Here is a 20,811-nt window from a genome sequence, read left to right as displayed (position 1 = left end):
AGACATGTTGCCAAAGGCAAGGGAAACAAGCAAACATGAACTGTTGGGACTTTTTCAAGATAAAAAGCTTCTGTGCTGTGGAGGAAACAGCACAAATAAAAGGCAGCCTATGGAATGGGAGCAGATATTTGCAAACAATATGTGATAAAGGGTTAGTATCCAGATCTATAAAGAACATCTCAAACTCAACACCCAAAAAGACAATCCTTGAAGAAATGAGAAGACATGAATAAACATTTTTCCAAAGAAGACATCCAGATGGCTTAACAGATATGAAAAAATGGTCAACATCACTCATCATCAGGGAAATACACATCAAAACCATGATGAGATACCACCTCACACCTGTCAGAATGGTTAAAATTAACAACACAAGAAACAGCAGGTGTTGGTGAGGATGTGGAAAAAAGGGAACCCTTTTGCACTGTTGGTAGGATTGGAAACCGGTGCAGCCACTCTGGAGAACAGCATGGAGGTTCCTCAAGAAACTAAAAATAGATCTTACCCTATGATGCAGCAATTGCAAATACCATTAGGTATTTACCCAAAGGGTACAAAAATACAGATTTGAAGGGGTACATGCACCCCAATGTTTATAGCAGCATTACCAACAATAACCAAATTATGGAGAGAGTCCAAATGTCCATCGACTAATACATGGATAAAGAAGATGTGGTGTATGTGTATGTATGTATGTATGCTTATATATATGTGTATACTTATATGTTATACATATATGTAAACATACCTACAGTAGAATATTACTCAGCCATGAAAAGAATGAACACTTGCCATTTGCAACAACGTGGATGGAGCTAGTTGCTATTTGATGGAGCAAATCAAATGAACATATGGGAAGGGCGAAGGGAAAGAGAAGAGAGGGAAACAAACCAAAAGAGACTTTTTTTTTTTTTTAACGTTTATTTATTTTTGAGACAGAGAGAGACAGAGCATGAACGGGGGAGGATCAGAGAGAGAGGGAGACACAGAATCTGAAACAGGCTCCAGGCTCTGAGCGGTCAGCACAGAGTCCGACATGGGGCTCGAGCTCACGGACCACGAGATCATGACCTGAGCTGAAGTCGGCCACTTAACTGACTAAGCCACCCTGGTGCCCCAAGAGTCTCTTAATGATAGAGAACAAACTATGGGTTAATGGAGGGAGGTTGGTGGGGGATGGGTTAGATGGGTCTTGGGAACCAAGAAGGGCACTCATTATGACAAGCATTGGGTATTGTATGTAAGTAGTGAATCACTGAATTCTACTCCTGAAACCCATATTGCACTGTATGATAACTAAAATGTAAGTTTAAAAAGGTGGGGGGAGAAATTTAAAAATAATAACAATTAAGTGTGTTCTAACAAGGAACTGTGACTTTTATTTTTCAGACTGCACTGGCACATTTAGAGTCTCTTGCAGTGGATGTTGAGGTGGCTAATCCACCAGCCAGTAAGGAAAGCATTGATGGCCTTCCAGAGACCCTTGTTCTTGAAGACCATACTGGTAAGGGCAAAGTTGGTCTCTAATGTCATATGACACATTACATGTGTAAGTATATTATCAATGCACCTGAAAGATAAAATACTGACCTTTAGAAACTCATTAGTTTTTTGTGAAACCAGATTCTGACAAACTTTCATCTAGTAGAAGAGTATTTTTAATTTATTAAGTGATGGGCTAGAATAAATGTTCCCCAGTCAGCTTTTCTACAAAACCAGTATTTATTAAATTCCAAATTGTCATGTATTGCAGAAACATGTTAGCCAGTTAATCAAAGTCTGGTTCTTTTGTCTGTCATTGGTATCACCTGTGAGTTAATATGTTGGTTTTCAGTTTTATTAAAATTGAACTCTGTGGGATTGATCAGATCGTTTGTTGTTTTCAGCAATTGGTCAGGAGCAGTGCTGTCCAATCTGTTGCAGTGAGTATATTAAGGATGATATAGCAACAGAGCTACCCTGCCACCATTTCTTTCACAAACCTTGTGTCTCAATTTGGCTACAGAAGGTGAGGTTTTTTTTTTTACTTTTTTAAAAAATATTTTAATAGTTCCTCCCGAAAGTTAATGGTGATAGTATCTTTTAAGCCTATTTTAGTCAGCTACATATTTATATTTATTTTTAATTAAGTGTTAAAAATTTATTACCTTTTAATATTTATAGTTTAATGATAACATGAAACTATTTTACTTTACTAACACTGTCTAAAAAACAATATAGGCGATAATACTTGCTTGACATGTTTCATCATTTCCAAGAATGATGAAATATGTCAAGCAATTATTTAATGCTGAAGCTAATTAGATCTCCCATCATATCCCTGAAATCTGTGTTTTCCAAAGTATTGCAAGCAAAAAGCCTTTGGCATTACTCAAAGTACTGTAATAATGTACAGATATTCTGCTAATACAGATCAATGTCTCTGAAAATGTATATGAGAAATATGGTATAATAACCTACCAGGTACCTCCTATTCCAACTTTATATACTGTCCTTAAATATTTACCCAAAAATCTTTAACTATATTTGAATTACTTAAAAAAAAAGAAAGAGTTTTACTTAAATGATCTCTCTGATCTCTATTTTTGCATAAGGACATTTATAGACAGTAAGGTAGAAATTGCCAAATCACTTTCACAGCTTATTTACTTAAGGATATAGCTCCCTCTCTTCCCTACAACCACTCCCTTCCTTTTCCCCTTCCTCCGCCTCCTTCCTCCCTTCCTTTTCTTTGCTTTCTCTCTTTTTTATTTTTTCAGATTCTGTGTCTCCTCTCTATGCCCCTCCCCTGCTCATGCTCTGTCTCTCAAAACTGAACAAACATTAAACAATAATAAAAAAGATAAATAAATAAAATGTTGTTGTTAGGTCCCAGTCTGTATGGCAAGTGAACAATAAATGCTTGCTAAATTAAATTCTTGAATTGTAAACATTATATATATATATATATATATATATATATATATATATATATATATATATGTTGTACAGCCTTGAATTGTCATTGACTTGGCTATAACCCAAGGTAATAATCTCCTTGGTCTCTTTCTGTCAAGAGGCTTCTGTGTGAAGCCTCTCCTCTGGGGAGAAGATCCCTAGGATACAAATTTTTGTCCTTCATCAGCATGATTTCTTCAGCCTACTTTTATCAGGGTATCTCTTTGGGGGGAAGAAAACAGATTTGTGAGGGGATAATCTATCACCAGATGATATATCCCTATAATCTTTGGTCCAAAAATGTGCTCTTAGTATGACTGCTTTCCCTGTCCTATCTAACCTCCTAGTTAGATTTCTTTTATCATTTAAAAGGCACTTAACTCTCCGTATCTTTTTGAAAAGGAATTATATGGCTAATAAAGAAGGTCTGAGCTCCATGTGTTTTGACATGCACTAAAGTAAGGCTTCAGTGTATGTAAGGGAAGCCCTAGGAGATGATTTGGTGTCATGAATAGGTGGATTAGTTAGGTCCGTGGTTTCTCTAATGTAGGCATCATGGATCAAATAATAAAGTTAATTCAGTTCAGGTGAGGACATGCCCTGTGACTTCTTGCTCACTTTCTGCCATAGCACCAGTGCTGAGCAAGGAGGGTAGTAGACTCTTGGTTAATACTGAATGAAATATGACTGACCTGAAAGATACAAACATGATTAGGAGACACTATTCACCCTTAAAGAAATTAGAATCAGATTGGGATGAAGAGGAAATTGCATCACAATTTTGCCTCTCTGGTTTGTGTGGATTTGAAGTTTTGTTTTTAAGTTATTTGGTTTATTTTTAGGATAATGATACTGTTTTTACTTGATGAAGATACTGTGTGGCAGGTAAGACCTTTCCTTTGGCTCTGAACTTGTTTTCTTTCCCCTCCAGTCCGGAACATGCCCCGTGTGCCGCCGCCATTTCCCACCTGCCGTCATCGAAGCATCTGCCTCTGCTTCCTCCGAGCCTGACCAGGATGCCCCACCTTCAAACGACAGTTCTGCGGAAGCCCCCTAAATCTCAACACTTGAATGAGATCATTCTATCAAAGTAAATCTGCAAATTCCTTCTAAATCTGATGTGCAAATAATTATATATAAATAAATTTAAAATGCTATATATAGTCTATGCCATAGTTTAGAAAGAAGAATATTAACCTTTCTAAACTAAATTTAGGTTCGCATAAAGTACTAAACATTTTCAAGCTGAATGTTGAAGCAGTGCATCCATTTTCTTTAGTTGCATATGTTGATATTAATTGTAAAGTCAAGCTTACCAATTAACCCTCTCCAGAAGAAATAATCACGTATGTGGCACACATTATTGGTTTTGTCTGAAGTACTGCCACTAAGTGATTGTAATTAAGCTCTCCTGTTTGCATCAAATGTGAAAACTGTGATCACAACAGTAGTAAAATTTGGTTTCATTGGAAATAAAGAGAATTCTAAAACATGCTTTTTCATTGGTCCCTTTGCTTTTGCTACATCAGAACCTCTTGGTTCATAATACTGAGTGGTTTTTTAGGAAGGTGTCTGCTCTTTCATCCTTGTTTAAAATTAGGACTTTTTAGAATGCCAAACAAAAGCCAGAGTTTTAGCTAGAATATGACAAAATGTTTAAATCTTAAATGTAATCCCCCTGGAATGGTTAGGTAGTGAAATGAACTTTTTTTTCCCTAAATGGCGGATGTGCTTAAAAGTAAGGTTAGTAAAGCGTGAGTGCTTTACGGTGGTTGGTGCTTGAAGTAAGGTTAGTAAAGCTTATGAACAATCTGGCGTGCTTAGTGCTTGGTGTGATGAGATGAATTAGATGGCCTTATGAAATCCTTTCTACTTGGTTACAGTTATACTTGAGAACATGGCACCTTTGTTTAATAAATATTGGTTCTTAATTTATAAACTTATAAATAAATACATTTATAATAAGTGTAAGTGTAAATACATTTAAGTATATGTATTTGTTTATAAATTTATAAATATTATAGTTTAAAATAACCTTGGTTCTGAAATACTTCAGAAAGCCTGAAAACAAGCATAAAGTGTTTCAACATCCATTCTGTTGTATCCTGAGGGGAAAGCTGATCCTTACTAGAAGGTTAATTGTACCAACTTGTATAAAGGATAAAATTGATGGGGTACAGAAAAGATTTGGCCACATTTTTTACAATATACCTAAACCTTACTGTGTTATAATTTATTCCTTTAGAGAATTCCTGAACAAGGATTATTCATACTACATTTTTAGCATTTGTTTCTTTACACTAATTTATTCTAATAAAATTATTCACCTGGAAATAAATGATAAAAATAGGTAGTTTCAGAGTAAGCCACAATGAGCCCTGGGTGAAAAGGAAGTAGATTTATATGATCACCTAGTGACTATGAGCAGGACTGAACATGTAACACAGTTCCTTTCTTATTTGTCTTTCTCTAAAATAGAGAAAAGAAGATCCTGACCCCAGATTTGCCCTCTGAAAGGGTTGTATTCACATATTTCTATAAAAGTGAGGAAATGAGCTTTCCTTAGTTGTTTTTATGGGAAAGTTGACACTTGGGGTCATCCATAATTATATAACTGCAAAATAAGATTGCACAGTTTTCCATTTAGGTGATCACACCCAGTAGGCAAATAATGTACAAACAAGGACATAATATTTAACTTACAGATGTGATTTGCTATCAGCACCAGAGAATGATGTGTGTTAGAATGCCACATTTGAGCAAGTAAAATTGTAAAGCACGTCATGAGTGTACATCCATCTGAGTAGTACGTTGATAATTTAGTTTGGACACATAAAAGGAGTATTTCTATGGCTTCCCAAATGCAAAATTACATTTTATTTGTGTAATTTTCTCTGAGTATTTATATTCCATCTCGTTTCTCCATTCTTAAATGAATTTTCACTGTTGGCACATTTGAGGCTTAAATATAAGGAACATAACACTTGCATTCTAATTTTTGCATATATTGTAAATGTGTGTCTGGTATTTACAGCAAAATACTGTGTATCCTTTTATGGGTAAAACAAAACTGAACATTGCATGCATGTAATGTGGTGACTTTGTAATTTAGGGGTTCTTTGGGGCTTCTGTGACTTTGGAAGTGCTTACATTCAGGCCTTAATGTTGCATTAGCTAGCATGTTTTCCTTCTGATGTATATAGTCACTGTTGTATAAACTAATCTTTGCTTGTTTTCTACTCTGTGATCTTTCCATACCATATTTCATTGATGATCAGTTAGTGTCAAAGAGTCAAATCAGATTAAAATTAATTCTCATGTGTATATTGTGGAACTTTGTGGCTGGTGTGATTTTTAATTTTTTTCTTTTCTTTTTCTTGTTTTCTCTTTTATTGTTTCCTTCCTTTAAGTAATATTGATCAGTTGTGACACTCGTTAAACTGACATTGCTACAGATTCCTCTGTAGTAAGTAAGCCACACATTATATTTAGGCAGTATTAAGGGACGTCAGTTTTCTTCTCCTAGATAGCAGCTGTCCCAAAGAAAATATTTCTTCTTTGCCTGTTAAGATTTAGCTATTATCTGCCAGTTGTTAAGAGGTTTTGGTTCCAAACTCAACCAGCAGTGTTGAGAGCTGAACTTAAGATAACTGTTGTACTTTTTGCTTTCCATCTGTTCCTATCCTTCATTCTTGGCTCCCTACTATCTGTAAACAGCTGCTATGAAGGAGAAAAGTTGAATTAGAGTTGGCTTAAAAATTTTCTTCAAGAAAATTGGGATTTTAGGATTTTCATTGTAACAAGTTGATACAGGCTGAGGCGGAAAAGTTCAGATACCAAAATACAGTTTGACTCTCTGAAACACTGTTTGGATCCTTTTGGAAAAGTTAAGGAATATATGAAGGTAAATTAGGAATAAGTATAAATATTGATAAAAGTATTGTTTCTCTTATTTCTCTGTTAAGTGACTTGACCTAATAATTTTTTTTAACATTTTCTTCTTCCTTGTAATATGAATGCTGATATTTAAAGGTAGATCCATGTGGTTTTCTGTTGTGTTTCTTAATTGTTTATCTCTGAGCTAACTAACTCTTAAGATTATTTGTGATTTGGATTTATATATAAGCTGTTAAATATATATGAACTGTTAAAATGGAATGCAAGTTTTTCAAAAGCCCAAGTCTAAATGTAATGATTGGTTTATTGTTCAACAACCCCAGTCCATCATTTTCCGTGTAAATCATAAACAATAAACAGGATGTACTCAGTGGTCCTTTCTAATATTTAATTGTGCAGTCACATCACTTCTATAATTTAACCCCTGAAGGATTTAGCATTAATGGCAAAGAACACAGCTATTAAGAGAGTCTGGAATAGGCTCCTGGGCACATGATTTTTTAGTCCTTGAACTGTGACCTAAGAAGGCCCTAACAGAGAGCCCAGCTGTGCAGAAGTAGTTGGTGGACTTCTGGACGGGCTCTGAAGGAGCAGTGTCTGCCTTCTCCTGCCTAGTAATCTTAGCAATCCTGTGGGTTCAGCAGAGCCTGATTTCCACACTGACTCAGGACTGCAGAAACCCTCAAAGTTTCAGGACAGAGGTCCACCTCTCCTCAGTGGTTTCCTCCAAATCAGGCATAGGACTGTTATCAAGTCTACCTGTTTAGGAACATTCCCCGTGACTTCCCGAGGATTCACAGACCTCACCCATTTCAGAAAGGTAAATTGAGTGCTGATAGATATGCACACATTACTAATCATTCTTTTTAGAAGCTTTAGAATGTTTAGAATTATGATTCTCCCTTAATAGAATAAACGTGTGCTAGAAAAATACAGTTTCAGAGCAAGAAAGGAATGCTACATCTCTTTGTTAGTGCCAAATCATTTTATAATTGTGTCATATGATTTTCATTCACCCACTGCCTCCAGAGTTAGAGCCACTCAGCACTCCTACAAGGGATGGATTTCATTGTTAGAAGAGTGTCACCCAAATGTTCCTAAAACAGCACACATGTGACACTAGACAGAAAGGTCCTGTCTCTTTTGTGTGGTCGCCTCTTCATACTTTCCCTCAGGCTTCGCGTTTTTCTCAGTTCTTAACATGATACCCTTCCAGACCAACCTGGCATTGGCTCTTTCAATCGCTCTCTTAAAATATGTTGCTCAGCACTGAACACAGTTCTTCTGTGGTCTGATGAGAGTATGGTCCAGAGGCGTTATTGCCAGCTTCAAAGTGATTCTCATGACTGTTATGATTGGAATATGTTGATGTTACCTATTATCATCACCATCATCATTAGGCAAGCATATCTATTGTCTTGCTGACTTTATAGTCATTGCTAATAAGCCAAGTCCATCCTAAAATTACTCACACAATTTCTTCTTAACCTAATTGAAGGACTGCATTCATCCTTATTAAATTTAACTCATAAAATCCTTATGAATTCTGATTCTTAGCCTTGTGTCAGTTTCAGTTTTTGATGAAGCATGCCTTTAGTTATTTAGTGGCTTTGTCAAAGTTGTTCATAAATATTAAATAGAACAAGATGAAATACAGACCCTCTTAAGAAAACCACTAGACTGTACTCTAGGCGACTTTGATCCATTAATCAGTACTTTACAGTTGTTGAAGTGCCTACCAGTCACTTAGGTGTTCATGGTTCTTCATCTTGCCTAAAAGGACACCATAAGAAATTGGCTGACAATCTGATTGCACTGTCTATGGAAGGAGCCTAATCTACTTACTAATACATTAAATCAAGAAAGGAAATGAAGTTAGCTGGAAATGCCTTATTTTTTTTTTTTAATGTCTTTAATGTTTATTTTTGAGAGAAAGAGGGAAAGAGAGGGAGAGAGAGAGAGCAAGTATGGGAGGGTCAGGGAGAGCGGGAGACATAGAATCTGAAGCAGGCTTCAGGCTCTGAGCGGTCAGCACAGAGCCCAACGCAGGGCTCAAACTCAGTAACTGCGAGATCATGACCTGAGCTGAAGTCTTAACTGACTGAGCCACCCAGGTGCCCCAAGGAAGTGCCATATTCTTAGTGAAACCACAGTACCTCCTTTTCCAACTGCTCACAGACTGTCTGTTTATTTATCTGCCCTAGAATTTGATAAGTGTCAAGCTCATTTTTATAATTTTTAGAACCTACCATTTTTTCCTCTCAAAAATTGTGATATTTGATGTAACATGACCCTGACAAGTCACTTAATTGTTCTGCTTCTGTTTTTTCTATAAAGTAATGAATCTAAATTATAGGTTCAGTACTACTGTTTGTGCATGGGAAAAGGTTTGAAAAAAATGTTCTCTGTTGATACGCAAAGTCATGGAAAATATGGTTGCTTTCCATCACTGTTTGATTTTTGGTACTACCTTTTAGGATTGATGAACATTTCAGATGAAAATCTTACAAGCGTCTTAATCACCTTTCAGAAGTTGAAAGATTCTGACGGGAACTTTATTAAATAGAATTTAATAATTTTACTAAAAGGCTTCATGCCTGGATATGGCAGTTTCCTCCATCTTGTATTCTTAGTTTATAATCAATATGCAGTTTTTGTAGTGAAAATTGAAGATGGGAAGGTCTTTATCTTTTCAGGAAGATTCCACCTCTTAGTCACTGTCAGTAAGAGAAATTCTGCAAGCCATTATGATTTCTTTTCATTATAACGCAGCATTTCTTGTTAACAAAATTCATTGGAAAAAATGCATTTTTACATTATAAGACTAGTTCCCACTTACGACATGCTAAGTATTAGACATTGTTCAGGCTCTCTGTTTTAGTTCATCTTCATAATGAATCTGCAGGGAAGGTTGTTTCATTCCAACTCTACAAATTAAAAAATTGAATCCTGGTTCTTAAGAGCTCAAGGATTCTTTATAATTCATGCCATCTTCCTGGATAGGAGCAACCTATCTGATCACTGTTAATATTTAGGTAATTTGTTTGAAATGAAGTCTGAGTTTTAAAAATGAGGGAAAAAATGGAGTGGGGGAGCTGTTGAAAATTCTAGAAAGTATTTTGTTCGTTTTTCCTTGCCATATTATTTTGGTAAATTGTTACAGAGAGATATTTTTGCCTTAAGTAATGTACTGCTGACTAAAGCTCTAATGTCCTCTTTAGTAAAGTTTTTTAGTCATCATTAAGATCTGATGAGAACCTCCTAGCTGCCTGACAGTTTGGGATCCTTAAATTATCCTGCCGAGACTCTGGCCTGAGATGTATGGCATGCTCTTGTCTCTTCAGCCAGTGCGACCTCACTAATGTAGACACCTGTCTGTAAGTGACTTAGCCCTACCCTTTTCAGAAGTCTCTGGATTTTTTCCTTAATTCCCTGAACAATTGTAATCACGTCAGAGTAAAGAACCTACCCACAAATGGTTTCATCAGTAGGAATAGACATTTGACAGAGTGTTTCCTTTTGATTTCAATCCTTAAATGCTATTTTAAATTCTTTCCAGGCACTTAAGCTATGCCCTAGTTCCATTTGTCTTTTACTTATGTTGCTGTTGTTAATAGAACCCAAGTGTTAATGGCTATTATAAGGGGCTTCACTACATACCATCATCCTGACCAACCAGTCTTTGGCCTCAACAAATAATTCCTCCTTTTGACTAGCTATTCCAAGTACCCTCAAGCCTGAGGAATCTATAGTTATGTTGCTATGTTTGTAGGTTGAAGATCTCTTAGGAGGTTTTGGCCCTGTGACTCCCAGCAGATCGTGATATCTCACAACCAGGGAAGTTGGAAAGTTGATCTTCCAGAGATGGGGCTGAGCAGAATGGAGGGAAGAAGAAAACCTAAAAGTGTTTTACCTTATTTCCCGTGCTCTACTTTTATTACTTTTCCCTCCTACTCCATGTGTTCTGTGGCATTTACACGTAAGCATCCAGTGTGTTTTTACCCTGAAATTGGTACATAAAGCAGGCATTTCTGAAGCATTGCTTTCCTGCTGGCTGTGTAGCCTCTGGGGCAAGATACCTTACACGTTTTGGTAACCATGTGGGAACTAACATACCCTAAAAACTATCTTACTAAAGGCTTGACAGGGAGTAAGCACCACTGTCAACTTGCCAAATTTACTACATTGTAACTCAAAGCAGCTGAATGCTGTTTGGGTTATAAAGAACAGAAGGAGGTACAGAAAGATGTAGGGTAGTGAGTAAATCAGCAAACATTTGTTGAGTGCATATTATATGCCCGGAACTTTTATAGGTAATTTTATATGCATTATCTTAGTGAATCCTAACAAAAATTCTTAGAGGTAGACTATTCTAATCTCCAAAAGGCATCAAAAGGTTCAGTAGCTGCCAAGGGTCACATATCTAGTAAATAAGAGAGTCAGGATTTGACCAGTGCTCTGTTGTATTGCTTTCTGCATAGGTAAGTGAGTTAACACTCAAGCTAAATATAAATAAGGTAAATTCCAGCTGCAGTACCGGTAGTTCTTACACACTCACCCACAAGTTCAGTAGCCCCTTATAACATTGTTTCAGTGGAGATGAAAACAGTAAACATTGGGACCCACAACGACTCAGAAGTCGGTAACTACCAGTGTTACACAGAGAATAAACCCAAAGAGGCTAAGGAGAGGAGCCTAAACACATTAAATTGATTTATTCTCCTACCTGCAAAACGATCTCACCAGACACAGAAGTGTATGTTAACTCTCAAACCCACTGCGGAGAGAATTCTGCCTCCACCATTTTTCTCTTGTCAGTCCCTGCGGCACCCACAGTTCCAGTGACCACTATCCACATCTCTAAATAAGATCAATGATGTATGTAGTCAAAGGAAACCTGCCGTATTTCTACAGAATGGTAAGGCAAGTTGGTAGAAAGCAAGTTGTGATTAAATAGGGGTAAATGTCAAGTCCCTACTGTTACACTAAATCCACTCTACATGGTCTTGTTCTGTCCTAATTAGTCTCAGTCCCAGATGGCTAAGCCTTTTGGTTAATGAAAACCCATGGCCTCATGATGTCCAGTAACAGTACCGCAGGAGGCCGAGAGAGCATTGCCAGAGCAGCTTCGCAGAAGTTGCTTGTCTATTCATAGACTGCTTTGCACTTAGAATCAATGAAAAGTTAATGATTACATCACCAATATACAACCTCACTTAAGGAGGCAGTGGTGCAGCCCATGACCGGACAGCCAGCAAATGTTGGAGCTAGGACTTAAATTCAGGTTTTTTTGACCACAAACTTTCTTACTGGTTGGCCAAAAGCTATTCTCTTGATTTCTTGCCCAGTGTAATTCTTTGGTAAGCCAGGGCAACAGCTAAGGCTAGATCAGAAATCGGTTGCATTTGCTTACAAACCTGCTTTGTACATAGGTCCTCAGCTGCAAGCAGACAGAGTGGGAAAATAGTGGCAAGTAAGCAGATCAAGCCATTTACTTGTGAGTTGCTTTTTCTCTGCTTCCATTTTTGGGTCAGTTTTTTTATGTTTGTTTGTTTATTTTGAGGTGTGGGGAGGGGCAGAGAGAGGGAGAAAGAGAATCCTAAGTGGCCTCCATGCTATCAGTGGAGAGCCCAACATGGAGCTCGATCCCATAAACCAAGAAATCATGACCTGAGCCAGAATCAAGAGTCAGATGTTTAACCAACTGAACCACTCAGCCTCCCAGGTCAGTTTTAAGTTAGGAAAACTTGAGGAGGGGAGGGGAGGGAGAGAGTGTGGGGAAGCAGAGCGGAAGAGCTGGTCTCCAGAATGAGACCAAATAAAAGCAAATGTTAGCAGTTCTCCAGCTTCTGGCAATCGAGAATTTCTCCACAGGTATTTGCCACATGTTAACCGTCTAAGGGGTTTTTATAAAGATATGTCAATATTTTTTAAAAAGCATATTTCAATAACATTTCAAAAATACGTGTGCAATTAAAAGAAGATACAACAAACCCCCATCGTCTATCTTCATGGCTTTAAAAATTTAAGAATTATTAACATTTTACCATATTGGCAAAAAAACCAAACAAACCACATATGTATATTTAGGTATATATAGCTGTTCCTTTTCCTCAAAAACAGGCAGCGTCCTCTAGGAAATTTGACTTCAACCTGCAAACACAGACTCCTTCTCAGACACCCTCCTGAAGCCCTATGGGTCTCCCACAGTCAAAGGTGATAGCTAGGCTTTGCCTAGCTCATCACCTGTGATCACTTGGCTGGAGGCAGTATCGTGGAATACTGGCCCAGAGAGTGCCAGACTGGGAATGAATGTTGCCTGAGGTGCAGGAAAGGTGGGGACGGGGGCTGAGAGCTGTCTCCGTCCACAGTCCACAGCTCTCCTTCACTGTGTGCCCACCACCTCTCCTTTCCCTGTGGGATGTGCCAAAGTTGGTCAGCCCAGCAGCAAGGTAAGCTTCCCTCCCTGCAGGCTCCAAGAGACTGCGTTATTGTAAACGCCCTGCTCCCAAATCACTGAGAAAGTTTAGTTGCACTGCATTCAGGAAGACATCCATAATTCATGTCTCAAAGCATTAGTTTGTCCTTCTTGGCTTGGATTCTCTCTGCAGAAAATTCTACCATCTAACCTCTGGCCCATAATTCACCCCTGAAAAGTCTGCAGGAGGCCTCACGGGAAACAGCATTTCTTCAGCTCTGAGCCTGGAGGTTAAGCGCATTTCATCTATTCCAGACTGGAGTCTAGGCGGCCTTTGCGTTCCTGAGAGCTTGCCCTGCAGCAGGCCCACTATTAAAATGAAAGTAGAGGGTGAAATTTGGGGCTTTTTAAGTATGGCAATACTGATTAGTAATCACTAGGAGCCCGGTGATTGCTTCATGGTCCTGAAGTAGAAAACCTGCTGCGTTTAAAAAAAAAAAAAAATCACAATGAAGGGAACATTTTGTCTTGTAAATTGAGTAACAGCATTCCCCTGTGACCTGTTAATGTCAAACATGTCTACAAAAGTGAGGATAAGCTTCTTTGCACCCAGGGAGAATAGTTTTTCTTTATAAGTAGAAGTACAAATTTAGGGGTGTTCTCTGCAGACTTTCTTGAAAGAGCCTGAAAAGAGGGAAGCTGAGGCAATATTTACACACTCCCAAACATAAGTGAAGGAAAACCCCTCAATCCTGCCCATTATTCTGGAGATGACAGGTACTAGTCTTTTCTTATTCTTCTCAGTCGCTTCTTCCGTCCCTCCACTCCTTCCTTAGTTTGCACCTTCTTTCCTTCATCAGCCAGGTTGCCTGAGTTTCAATCCCAAGTCCAGCTGTGTGCTAGCTATGAAATCTTGGGTAGCTTACTTGACCTCCATGTGTATGTTGTCTCATCTATAGAACAGGGACAGGCTGCATTTCTCTCGTAGGACTGTGAGTTAATACGCGTAAAGTACTTAGAATCCTGTCAGGTACATAGTAAGTGTTGGGTGGGAACCCTTAGTCTGCATTTCCCTTGTTTCCTTCCATGTAGAGGGAAGCCTACTGCTGAGACACTCCCCTCCCACTCCCCCTCCCACGCTCTCCCACTCTGCACTTGCTGGAGGGTGACTTACTCTGATTAGAATTAGGGTGACTAAAACTAAAGCCCTTTTCCTCCCTTGGAAGTGAGCGGTTGCCTCTGCTTTGCCGAGGGCAGCCCTCATTGAGGGTAACACTGCAATGTCGGCGCGGTGGTCAGGCGAATTCCAGGGTTCACTACAGAGGAGAGCACAGTCCTCAGACCCTCCTGCCTGTCGCCACAGACTGGGGTCCTGCGCCTCTGAGTTCCTTTCTCAAAAATTTCCAAGTCCCCCTTCAGAGCATGGGAGTGGCCTGACTGGCAGTGACATCTGGGTGGAGGGTGAGTGTTGACCCCAGACCTATGTCTGTCTTTGGGGTGCCCCCCTCACCCTCTATCTACCCTGTAAGTGGTACCTTCAAGCAGACGCTCCAGGGGGTGCCAACATTGATGTCCATGAGGTCATTCTAGGGCTCCATAGCCAGGCTCTGGTTCTAGGAAGGCATCCTGGCCAGCAATTCTCCTGCTGACTGGCAGCATATTTCCTTTGCAAGAGTGGGCAAGATTAGGCCACTGGAATCACGCCCATTTCAAGTGTGTCTCATGCACATCAGAAACAAAGCAAGCTCAGGTCTTGGCTTGAGCTACATGTGCCACCTGGTCTATGAGACTCAAGGTGGGGGCTGGCAGATGTCCAGCAGGTGTTCCACCCCTACTGCTAGCACCCAGAGTGCCAACCCCCAGCCGGTGGGCTCCAGGGTGGCTATGCCCATCCCCTCTGAGGACACTTGAGAGCATTACTTCACAACACCAATAGGCCCTTTCCATCCATGTCCTCTCCTGCCTCCAATTGTGGTGACATCATTCTCTCACAAGTTGTTTTTAAGCTGTGCTGGATCAGAGGTTGGCATTTCTTGTGCAAAAGGAACTGCTCATCACCCCTCCTCTCTGCTAATGGTGTGTGGGAGGCAGGGGTGCTGTCTCCATGGAAAGAGATGACATTTTAGAAATGCGGAGACTACAGCCTAAGGAGTTCAAGAACGGATGTCGTTGGAAGACATGTTGCTATGTTGATGCTATAAGATTCTGAACACTACATTTAACATAGCCAGAAATTGAAGTTACTCACATTTTCCTGTATATTCCTATTGAGACTTGCATATGTGGTCATCATCAACAAAGCACAATAACAACCTCTGATATAGTCAGTCATTGGATGCAGCTATTCACAGGTGACACTTTGGGTGATAAAGTGTCAGAAGTGATGATGTAACCAGCATTAAGTAAATGGAATTAGGGAACTGCAGAGGGAAGAAGACCTGTATTGTTTCGATACAAACAGACCCTGAAAGGCCATGACATCATGAGTAATAATGCTATTGTTATCATTTCTTCAGTGTGGGAGATAAAAAATTAGCTAGGAACATTGCAAATTACAATAAAGAACATGAGGAACTGGTTCCTGGACCTGGACAGGAAGAAGTGATGCCTGAATAGTATGAAAAATCTTCATATGAACTGATAGGACCACAAACAAGTTGTAAGTATGTCTTCTTCATTCATTATTTGTTCTCAATCTTGATTGGTAAATCACAGTACTTCACTTGGACCCATGGGTTTTATAATATTTTTTATTCAAATTGTTTATATAGACAAGAGCCCAACAAAAATATTTTTCAGAGTCTTGCACGTTCTAGGGGTGATCCTGGAGAGAAGTATTTGCCCATAGAAACAGTCATTTCCCTCACCTTAGCCTTTATTGGTAACAAGGTGCTACTTGAGTCACTATCAGCCACTCTTCTGTCTTATTTCTCAGTTTGTTTAGAATTTGATCAGGGAAGAAGAATGCTCTTTATTCAGACCCTCTCAAAGTCCCCAGTTGTAAGCATTCAATAAAGGTTGCCTATTATCATTTTTTAAACATTTGGGTTGCTTAAACTGACATATTATTTTTAGGTGTACAACATAACGACCCAGTATTTGTATATATTACGAAATGATCACCCCAATGAGCCTAGTTAACATTTGTGCCATACGTAGTGACAAATTTATTTTTCCTTGAGATGAGGACTCTAAAGATCTATCAGGAACTTCCAAATATGCAGTACAGTATTAGCTGTAGTCACCATGCTGTAAATTACATCTCTAGGACTTATTTATTTTATAACTGTAAGTTTCTACTCTTTGACCTCATGTACCTTTTTTGCCTATATCCCCCAAATCCTCCCGCCCCTGGCAACCACCAGTCATTTCTCTGTATCTCTGAGCTTGGGGATTTCCTGATTTTTGGTTTTTGAACTGTTTTAGATTTCACATATAAGTGAGATCATACAGTTTATGTCTTTCCCTGTCTAACTTACTTCACTTGGCATAATGCCCTCAACTTCCACCCATGTTGTTGCAAATAGCAAGATCTCCTTCTTCTTTATGGCTGAATAGTATTCCTGTGTGTGTGTGTGTTTCTCTGTATATTTTCTTTATCCATTCATCCATCGATGGACACTTACATTGCTTCCATATCTTGGCTATTGTAAATGATGTTACAATAAACATGGGGGTGGATGTATCTTTTAGAATTAGCGCCTTCATATTCTCAAGATAAATACCCAGAAGCAGAATTGCTGGATCATATGGTAGTTCTGTTTTTAAATTTTTGAGGAAACTTCATACGGTTTTCCAGAGTGGCTGCACCAGTTTACATTCCCACCAACTGTAAGGGTTCCCTTTTCTCCAAATCCTTGCCAACACTTATTATTTCTTATATTTTGGATGACAGTATTTCTAACAGGAGGTGTGAGGTGCATCTCATGATTTTGATTTGCATTTCCCTGGTGACTAGTGATGTCAAACATCTTTTTATGTACTTTTTGGCTATTTGTATATGTTCTTAGGAAAAATGTCTATTTGGGTCCATTTCCATTTTTAAAACCAGATTATTTGTTTTTTGCTGAGTTGTATCAGTTCTTTATACATTTGCCATATTAACCCTTTATCAGAAATATTATTTGCAAATACTTCTCTCAGTAGTTTGTCTTTTCAATTTGTTGATGGTTTCCTTTGATGTGTAGAAGATTTATGTAGAATATTTATGTTTCTACGAATGTATCCAGGAATTTATCCAAGAATTTAGGCTGTCAAATGTACTGGTATATAGTTGTTCTAGAAGTCTCTTATGGTCCTGTGGATTTCTGCAGTATCAGTTGTATTGTCTCCTCTTTCATTTCTGATTTTATTTATTTAAGCCCTCTCTGTTTTTTGGTGAGTGTACCTAAAGGTTTGTAATTTTATTTATCTTTTCAAAGAACAAGCTCTTAGATTGATCTTTTCTATTGTCTTTTTAATCTTTCTTTATTTCCACTCTGTGATTTCTTTCTTTCTACTTACGTTGGACTTCATTTGTTCTTTTTCTAGTTCCCTGGGGTATAAAATTAGGCTGCTTATTTGAGATTTTTCTTGTTTCTTGAGGTAGACATTTATCACTATGGGCTTCCCTCTTAGCACTACTTTTGCTCTATCACGTAAATTTTGGTGGTATGTTGTATTTTCATTTGTCTCAAGGTATATTTTGATTTCCTCATTGACTTATTAGTTGTTCAATAGCATGTTTAATGAGCACATATTTGTGAAATTTCCAGTTTTCTTTTTGTAATTGATTTCTAGTTTCATACCATTGTGGTTGGAAAAGATGCCTGAAATGATTTCAGTCTTCTTAAATTTGTTAAAACTTATTTTGTGGCCTATATAATTTATCCTGGAGAATGTTCCTTGTGCACTTGAGATGGATGTGTATTCTGCTTCTTTTGGATGGAATGTTTTGTTAACTCTAATATGTTGTTTAAGGCTAGTGTTTCCTTACCAAGTTTGTCTGGATGATGTATCATTGATACAAATGGGGGGTTAAAGTCTCTTTTATTGCACTGCTGTCTGCACTGCTACAGACCCTTTAGGTCTGTTCATATTTACCTCTTATATTAAAGTGCCCCTGTGTGGGCTGCATAAGTATTTACATGTTACAGTATTTAATGTTATATCCTGCTTTTATTGACCACTTTATTATTACACAATGCTCTTCCTTTTCTCTGCTGATAGCCTGTGTTTTGAAGTCTATGTTGTCTGATATAAATATAGACACTCTAGTTTTCTTTTGGTTTCCATTTGTTTGGAATGTCTTTCTCACTCCACCACTTTTTGTCTGTGTGTATCCTTATATCTGAAGTGAGGCTTTTATAGGCAGCACATAAGTGAGTCTTGGTTTTTTACCCACTCAGTCACTCTGCATCTTTTGATTGGAGAATTTAATCCTTTTATATTTAAAGTGATTTTTGATAGGTACGTACTTATTTCCAGTTTATTTTTTTTATTTAATTAATTTTTTTTTAATTTACATCCAAGTTAGTTAGCATATAGTGCAACAAAGATTTCAGGAGTAGATTCCTTAATGACCCTTACCCATTTAGCCCATCCCCCCTCCCACAACTCCTCCAGTAACCCTTTGTTTGTTCCCCATATTTAAGAGTCTCTTATGTTTTGTCCCCTTCCCTGTTTTTATATTATTTTTGCTTCCCTCCCTTTATGTTCATCTGTTTTGTATCTTAAAGTTCTCATATGGGTGAAGTCATAAGATACTTGTCGTTCTCTGAATGACTAATTTTGCTTAGCATAATACCCTCTAGTTCCATCCATGTAGTTGCAACTGTCAAGATTTCATTCTTTTTGATTGCCGGGTAATACTCCATTATGTGTTTATGTGTGTGTGTGTGTGTATACACACACACACACACACACCACATCTTCTTTATCCATTCATCCATCAGTGGACATTTGGGCTCTTTACAAAAAGAAGAATTGTTTCCAAAAACAGGCTTTCCAACTTTGGCTCTTGTTGATAGCACTGCTATAAACATGGGGGTGCATGTGCCCCTTTGAAACAGCACACCTGTATCCCTTGGATAGGTACCTAGTAGTGCAATTGCTGGGTCCTAGGGTAGTTCTATTTTTAATTTGCTGAGGAACCTCCATATTGTTTTCCAGAGTGGCTATACCAGTTTGCATTCCCACCAACAGTGCAAAAGAGATCCTCTTTCTCCTCATCCTTGCCAACATCTGTTGTTGCCTGAGTTGTTAATGTTAGCCATTCTGACAGGTGTGAGGTAGTATCTCATTGTGATTTTGATTTGTATTTCCCTGATGATGAGTGATGTTGAGCATTTTTTTCATGTGTTTGTTGGCCACCTGGATGTCTTCTTTGGAGAAATGTCTATTCATGTCTTTTGCCCGTTTCTTCACTGGATTATTTGTTTTTTGGGTGTTGAGTTTGCTAAGTTCTTTACAGAGTTTGGATACTAACCCTTTATCTGATATGTCATTTGCAAATATCTTCTCCCATTCCGTCAATTGCTCTTTAGTTTTGCTGATTGTTTCCTTCGCTGTGCAGAAGCTTTTTATTTTGATGAGATCCCAACAGTTAATTTTTGCTTTGGTTTCCCTTGCCTCCGGAGATGTGTTGAGTAAGAAGTTGCTGTGGGCAAGGTCAAAGAGGTCTTTGCCTGCTTTCTCCTCGAGGATTTTGAAGTCTTTCTATCTTACATTTAGGCCTTTCATCCGTTTTGAGCTTGTTTTTGTGTATGGTGTAAGAAAGTGTTCCATGTTCATTTTTCTGCATGTCTCTGTCCAGCTTTCCCAGCACCACTTGCTGAAGAGACTGTCTTTATTTGATATTATTTCCTGCTTTGTCAAAGATTAGTTGGCCATATGTTTGTGGGTCCATTTCTGGGTTCCCTATTCTGTTCCATTGATCTGAGTGTCTGTTTTTGTGCCAGTCCCATACTGTCTTGATGATTACAGCTTTGTAATACAGCTTGAAGTCTGGGGTTGTGATGCCTCCTGCTTTGGTTTTCTTTTTCAAGATTGCTATGGCTATTTGGGGTCTTTCCTGGTCCATAAAAATTTTAGGATTGTTTGTTCTAGCTCTGTGAAGAATTTTGGTGTTATTTTTATAGGTATTGCATTGAATATGTAGATTGCTTTGGGTAGTATTGACATTTTAACAATATTTGTTCTTCCTATCCAGGAACATGGAATCTTTTCCCATTTTTTTGTGTCTTCTTCAGTTTCTTTCATAAGCTTTCTATAGTTTTCAGTGTATAGATTTTTCACCTCTTTGGTTAGATTTATTCCTAGATATATTATGGTTTTTGATGCAATTATAGATGGGATTGATTCCTTGATTTCTCTTCCTGTTGCTTCACTATTGGTGTATAGAAATGCAACCAATTTCTGTGCATTGATTTTATATCATGCAAGTTTGCTGAATACATGGATCAACTCTAGCAGTTTTTTGGTGGAATCTTTTGGGTTTTCCATATAGAGTATCATGTCATCTGCAAAGAGTGAAAGTTTGACCTCCTCCTGGCTGAGCTGGATGCCTTTTATTTCTTTGT

At 38.3% G+C, this 20,811-nt stretch overlaps 1 protein-coding gene across 1 annotated transcript in view; it reads left to right on the top strand.

Annotated features, from left to right (window-relative positions):
- The window catches only part of PJA2 (praja ring finger ubiquitin ligase 2), a 69,792-nt gene extending 62,585 nt beyond the window's left edge, over positions 1–7,207 (top strand). The window contains exons 8-10 of the mRNA XM_042990998.1: positions 1,390–1,504; positions 1,887–2,008; positions 3,869–7,207. Coding sequence (XP_042846932.1) covers positions 1,390–1,504; positions 1,887–2,008; positions 3,869–3,994 — 363 coding nt within the window. The 3' untranslated portion in view covers positions 3,995–7,207. The remainder of the gene's footprint in view (positions 1–1,389; positions 1,505–1,886; positions 2,009–3,868) is intronic.
- Positions 7,208–20,811: the final 13,604 nt, after the last annotated feature.

This window comes from Panthera tigris, chromosome A1, assembly GCF_018350195.1.
Source record: "Panthera tigris isolate Pti1 chromosome A1, P.tigris_Pti1_mat1.1, whole genome shotgun sequence".
Classification (NCBI taxonomy): Eukaryota; Metazoa; Chordata; class Mammalia; order Carnivora; family Felidae; genus Panthera; species Panthera tigris.
The sequence above is the reverse complement of the archived record's forward strand: the minus strand, read 5'-3'. Positions and strand labels throughout refer to the sequence as shown.